Below are 6,243 nucleotides of genomic sequence, written 5' to 3' on the forward strand. Positions count from 1 at the left end.
TGGATAAATTCTACCTCATTGGGTTGTTAGGAGAATCAATACACCAACATTCATGAAGGGCTTAGACTACTGCTTGGCCAAGTAAGCACTCTTAGGTAAATGCTTAGATAAAATGCTGTCGCATCAGGAGTCTGAGAGCCACACAGGAATGTAAGTCAACCGAGCATTGCCTGGGTTCCCCAAACCTTGGATGGAAAATGAGGCACAGCTGGGGCCAGTAGGTGAGAAGGGGCCATTTGTGGGAGGGACTCTGCTGAGCTCTAGCTAGAGTTGGGAGTGAGACAGGCAGGTCGTCAGTCACAGGTCAAAGTGCAAGCGTTGGGTGTAGGAGGACATGGGCCGTCCTAGCACTTGGGTGGCTGGATAGAATCTCTGGTTGAGAGAGGTCATGGCCCACAAGTCCCTGTGGTAGAGAGCAGGTGCTCACAAAGCCACAACAGTCTCCTCAGGAACAGGGTTCTGACCACAAGTGACGGGTCACTAGAATGTACCCTCAAGAGGGGTGGCAGCTCAGGGCAGTGAGGGGACATGCACACCTCGAGGGCCTCTGGGTTTTGCTCCTGACCACCTGGCTCCCATGCTCTTTGGAACTGACTGAAGCCTACATGTGAAGAAGACCCTGACCTTGGACCTTGTGCTTCTGTGCAGATGGCGGCCAAATGTGCTTCAGCATACAGCATCCCCACCAGCCCCCAGTGTCTCTAGCTGGGGTGCCCCCCACTGTTCCTGCTGAGCTCCAACGGCTCAGAGGACTTCATGGGGATCCTTCCGACTCTCCCTGGCCCTCCCCAGCTCAGGTGGCCCGAGCCCTGGCAGAGGTACAGGAGCAGAATGTATCTTTCAGTAGGCTTTTTATCAGCTTGTGCTCATCAGTTCACAACAGCTTCACTGGGAACGGCCTGGCCGATGGGGTACCCAAGGGGTCACCCCAGGCTGCCTCCCCATGTACCAGGCCCTCAAAGGGAAAGCCATGTTTTCATGCCTGCTGGCCACCTGCCTGATGTCTACACAGACTCATGACCCAGCCCAGGCACTGCCTCCACCTCTGGTTCTGGTCCTGGGGACCCAGCCCGGGGTCTCAGCACCTCCAGAGTCTCAAGGCTGCCAGGCTCCTCGGTGCTGGCAGGCATTGGCTCCGAGTCCCTCTCAGCCTCCACATCCTCGGTGTCACTGGTTCCTCCTGCAGCAGCTGGGCCTGATGGGGCGTCCTTACCGCGCAGGCAGCAGTAGGTGACCACTGCCATGAAGACTCCGGCCAAGGCCACCTCAGAGCCAGCAAGGTAGAAGATGATCTCATAGTTCTTCAGGGCATCCACCAGGCGGCCTGGGGGTGGGGGTGTCACAACCTGTCAGGGTTCCCTCTACACTAATTAGATGGGGCTTACTGGTGACACATGTTCTTTGTTTATAAATGCAAAACTCCACATGAACCCTTGCTTTTGAGACCCCAAATTCACGTCCTCTCCCTGAACCTCAGTCTAATGCTTCTGAGGACACTGTTTTTATAACGTACAGGGTCCCCCCTCCACATCAGTGCAAGCCCACTTTTGGGTGTTAGGGTCCAGTGGGGCTGGACCCAGCTCAGGGGGCTAGGACTGAGGACTCCCCAACTCTCTCTACATAATCTGCTCTATATGGATTTGGCTCAGCATCCTCATCAGGAGCTACCAGCCATCCGAACCGAGCTGGTGAGGTGCCTCAGCACAGGCTGGGGGGTGGGCTCTGCCTGTGCTCCAGGAAAGAGGGCTCATTTCCTTCCATTGCCCAGGTCCCTTTCCTGGGCACAGTATTTCCATGTGTGGGGAAATCTCTAGTTGTATTGTGGGCGACTGAACCCAGGGCGTCACACATGCTAAGTATGTGATCTGCCACAGTTACATCCTAGTCTCCACTGTGCTTGCTTCCATGGGCTTCACTCTAGAGTGTTCCTGTGTCCACACCAGGCTGTGGCCTTCAGGAAGTTTCCTGATGACCATCACTTCACCCTATCTAAATGTCTCTGTCCCTTCCCTGTCTCTGGCTATACTCAGCTTTGGAGTGCCCTTCACTTTCTCGCCGGGTCTGCCTTCTTTCCCTATTAGATCCACTTGGGCTTCCAGGTGGGTCAGCTTTGAGGCTTTTTGGGTGGCGGGCTTGAGAGAGGGTACCCACACACTGGCTCGGGGGCTTTGCCTTTCTTATTGGGTGAAGCAGGCAGACAGAGCTTGCTCAGAACACTGCCATGTGGCTGGCTCAGAAGGAAAGGTGGTAGCTTACTCCACCTCTGCTGCAGCCTGGGCTCCATCCAGGCTTCCTCCCGCTATGCATTCCCGAAGCCTGACTATGGCCTCTCTCACTTAAGGTTGCCTGGCTCCCTGATGCCTCAGGATAATCAGACAACTCAGGAAGATCTCGGTGTCCCCATCTCCGCCTTTCCGATCTTAGCCCAGGCCTCGCTTGCACGGTGACACTTTCCCAAGCAACCCCCAGCCCTTCGCACTCGCCGGCACCTGCAGAGCTATGCCAGGATGAGCAGAAGGCCTAGCAGTCTGCGCATGCGCGGGGGGGGGGGGTCACCAGCACCTCTCCTCTCCAGCACCCCTTCTCTGCTCCTAGCCAGGGCTGGTTCCCTGTTCTGCCTTACAGGCTGGGGACTGAAGCATCCACACACATTCGGTCCAGGTTAGCTCTCCGCAGGGGCAGATCCGGGCCCACAACTCAGGCTAAGCTTCCGGATCTAACCCCCTCCCGGCTCTACCTCTCATGCACAACACCTTCTAACTAACTAACCGCGGTTATCATGCATGCTAACTGAGAAGGCCGACATGCCCAACACGGCTGGCTAGACGGTTATTTGTGTGTTTCTCCTTGAGACTGACCTCTAGCTTTTCCATCCTCACCCCCCGGGGTGGTCCCTGATTTGGGGAGGAGCTACCTGGCCATAAAGGAGTCCACCAACCAGGCTTTTCAGCAAAGGGGCCTGACTTCCCCTCCTCCCTGGGAGTTCTGTCTAAAGGGTTGCCCTTACACTAACAGGCCTCAGGGTTAGGCACCCTTCCTACGGTGCGCACCGGCAGAGGGCGGTCCAATGAGCACAGCCACGGCCTCCACGAGCAGGACCAGGCCCAGCGCACTGGGGAAGCGGGGCGCACCCACGGTCGCCATGAGCACCTCAAACTGCAGCGCGCCCACCATGCCGTAGGAGAGGCCGAAGGCGATGCAGAAAGCCACGAGGGTGCCATAAGTGCGCGCACGCGCGCTGATCAGGTCCGTGAGCCCGTTGGCCAGCAAGGCCAGGCTGAAGAGGTAGGGGACGTGGGGTCGCAGGCGCGCCAGACCCGCCAGGGCACCGCACGCCGGCCGCGCCACGATGTCCACGAAACCCACGATGGACAACAAGAAGGCGGCCTCGGCGTCGGGCACGCCCGCGTCCTTGGCGTAGTTCACCAGCAGGATGGCGGGCACGAAGAGCCCAAGCGCCATCAGGAACTTGGTGACCACGTACACCACGAAGGCGCGGTCGGTGCACACCGCCACGTCCAGCAGGCGGCGGCGAGCCCGGCCACCGGAGGGCGCACGGTGGTCCTCGGCGGGGTCTGGGCGCGGTGGGGGCGGCGGCCCCGGGGGCGGCCGCATGACCGCCCCGCAGGCACAGCAGTGCAGCAGGAGGCCACCGAACAGCAGGAAGCCGCCGCGCCAGCCGAAACGCTCCCCCAGCAGCTGGCCGAGCGGCGACAGCGTGGACAGAAACACCGGGCTGCCCGCCGCTGCCAGCCCGTTGGCCAGGGGCCGGCGCCGCTCGAAGTAGAGCCCCAGCATGATGAGCGACGGCTGGAAGTTGAGGGCCAGGCCCAGGCCTGCGGGCGAGGCGACGCGGCTGGCTGGGGTGCCCCTTCTGGCCCCAGCAGCTGGGCCAGGCTGGCCCGGGACCCGGAGGATAAGCCCGAACCCGGGATGCCGAGCCAGATGACTCGAGGGCCGCCCCTTTGGGGGAAACTGGGAACTGAGAGACTTGCAGTAGGGACTCCCGACCCGCACCCACATCCCTGCCGGGGAGAGACATGGGTGCCCTCACCTGTGAGCACCCCAGCTGTCAGGTACAGCTCCAGGAGGCGTGAGGCAAAGGAAGCCAGGATCATGCCCGCGGACGCCAGGAGCCCACCAGCCAGCATCACCCGGCGACAGCCAAAGCGCGTCACGAGGATGCTGGACAAGGGGCCTGTGGGCAGAGCAGGGTCACTGTCGAGGTTAGACCAACCTCCCCTCCAGAAAATGCGCCAAGCCTTGTACCTCTGAGGTCGGAAGGACCTTGACGGGGTATTTACTCCCCACTCCCGCCCCTTCAGAGATGAAAGAGGGCAATGTCTGGTTGAGGTGTAGTCCCACAGCTGGACTGGGCAGACAAGGTGGAGTGGGGGGAGCGTGGCCACCCATCCCTAACCCCCTCGAGGACCCAGACCCAAAGTAGGAAGGATGGCTTCCACTCTCCATCTCCGCGTCCCACCAGACTGCCATCCTCCTGAAGGTTCCCACCCTCTCACAACTCCAGCGTTAGGGCTGTGGGGAGCTGGAATGCTGCTTCTCCAGCTTCACGAAGCCCAGTGTGGGTTTGTTGATGGAATGAACCCAGTCCCTCCAGGCCAGCAGAAAGGAGCAGGTTTCCATTTCGATCTATGTGCCCTACCCACTCTTTCCTAGGGCCGGGGGTCCGGGGTGGGGGATGGGGGCGGCACGGGGCTTCTTTGGGCTCTAGATGCCCAACCCCAGATGCTGGACCCCCGGAGGCTCTGGGGGAAGTGCTGACCCGTGCCGTAGAGCATGGCGAGCATGATGGAGGACACCCACGCTGTGTCGCTGTAACCTGCACCGAAGTCCTGCTTGAGCTCTCGGAAGAAGACGCTCACGGCCTTGGGGAAGCCATAGGCGAAGCCAGTGATCACGAAGCAGGCGCCGAGTACCACCCAGCCCCAGCCACCATCTGGGGGACCTGCACCCCGTCGCGGGCCGCCAGCGCCCATTGCCTCTACCTTTGCTGGGGAAGAGGGGGACAAAAGGCAGTGGTGGGTGCTGTAGAGGAGTCAATGGAGACCTGCAAGGAGAAACAGCCCCAGGCCGCCCACTGAGCCCTTTGAGGTTTATAAAGCCAGCGAGGTAGGAAGGTCACCCCAAGTCTTGCCTCCTTCCTGCAAAGGCCTGTGAAGGGTGAATGGAGACTTGACTTCAAGGATTCCTCACTAGGGCTCCTCTCCTCCGGGGACCTAGGGGAAGGGGTGCAGTGAGTGCCAGCGCCCAGCAGCCACTGTGGACCCAGAGGGTGTGTGTGTGTGTGGGGGGGGGTGTGCGCGCGTGCATGTGCACGCGCGCGCATGTGCGTGCATGCGCACACGGGGGTACTGTCAGTGTCCGCCATGAATACATGTAGGTTTGTGGGCAAATGGGCCAGTCACCCAGTGGGCAGATGCCAGCCGCAGTGACCCTGCACCTTGTTCCTAACTTTTCTCAGTGACCAGGAATAACTCATGACTAAAACCACAGGGGATCCTGGCCTCGTCTCAGCAGCCTTTGGTCCAGCTTGCGCCAGTTCTGGAAGGAGTTTGCCCTGTAACTTGGACAAGCCTCCTCTCCAGTTCTCCTCACCAGTAGGATGGCTGATGTACACCAGCTGGAAACCTTGGGGAGGAAGGAGAGGTCTGGACCTCATGGGGAGGTGGCGACCTTGGAAGGGGCTCTGGAAGAGAGACCCGAGCCACAGCAGTTCATAACCTAGGCCCTCCATCCCTAGGCAGGGGTTCCAAAGTCCTACTGCACCCTCCAACGAAGAGGAGGGTGGGAAGCCCTAAAGGCCCTGGGCTCTCCCTCCAGGACCTCTCCCCGGGGACACCTGGGACTCTGCCCTCCCCCAGTTCCAGGTTCTGACTTTCCTTGCCTGCCCGCCCCCCACCCAGCATGACTATGAACACAGGGACGAGAAGCTGGCCCCTGGCAGCCCCCACCACACACTCACCTGGACCTGAGTCTGGATTTAGGGTCCAGCCTCACATCTCCCGAGGCCTTCAGGGAGGGGCCAGCAGACACCAACAGCCTTGGCTACTGTGGCCGCGCTGCTGCGGACTCAATCCTTCCCCAGGCCTGGGGCTTAGCGTCCCTCATCCCACCCCTGCTAAGAGGCTTTTACCAGTAAGGGAGTCGGGCACAAGGGACCATGAGCCAGCGGGGCGGACATAGTGGGACAAGGGGCAAGGAGACCCCCCTTTACTTCCTGGG

The 6,243-nt window shown here is 60.4% G+C and overlaps 1 protein-coding gene across 1 annotated transcript; it reads right to left on the bottom strand.

The window, feature by feature from the left end:
• Positions 1–871: 871 nt before the first annotated feature.
• Positions 872–5,095, bottom strand: Slc16a8 (solute carrier family 16 member 8). Its single transcript, XM_015997821.3, has 4 exons — positions 4,784–5,095; positions 4,055–4,198; positions 3,051–3,836; positions 872–1,324 (listed from the first exon to the last, which is right to left on the bottom strand). The coding sequence occupies exons 1-4, from the start codon at positions 4,995–4,997 to the stop codon at positions 1,005–1,007; spliced, it is 1,464 nt and encodes a 487-aa protein (XP_015853307.1). The 5' UTR covers positions 4,998–5,095; the 3' UTR covers positions 872–1,004.
• Between the last annotated feature and the right edge of the window lie 1,148 nt (positions 5,096–6,243).

Source organism: Peromyscus maniculatus, chromosome 20, assembly GCF_049852395.1.
Source record: "Peromyscus maniculatus bairdii isolate BWxNUB_F1_BW_parent chromosome 20, HU_Pman_BW_mat_3.1, whole genome shotgun sequence".
Classification (NCBI taxonomy): domain Eukaryota; kingdom Metazoa; phylum Chordata; class Mammalia; order Rodentia; family Cricetidae; genus Peromyscus; species Peromyscus maniculatus.

Coding starts and splice junctions, on each gene's coding strand:
- Slc16a8 (XM_015997821.3), bottom strand. CDS start 4,997: ATGGGCGCTGGCGGCCCGCGACGGGGTGCAGGTCCCCCAGATGGTGGC. Junction 4,199..4,783: donor CGCCATGCTCTACGGCACGG/GTCAGCACTTCC, acceptor CTCTGCCCACAG/GCCCCTTGTCCAGCATCCTC. Junction 3,837..4,054: donor GACAGCTGGGGTGCTCACAG/GTGAGGGCACCC, acceptor CCTCGCCCGCAG/GCCTGGGCCTGGCCCTCAAC.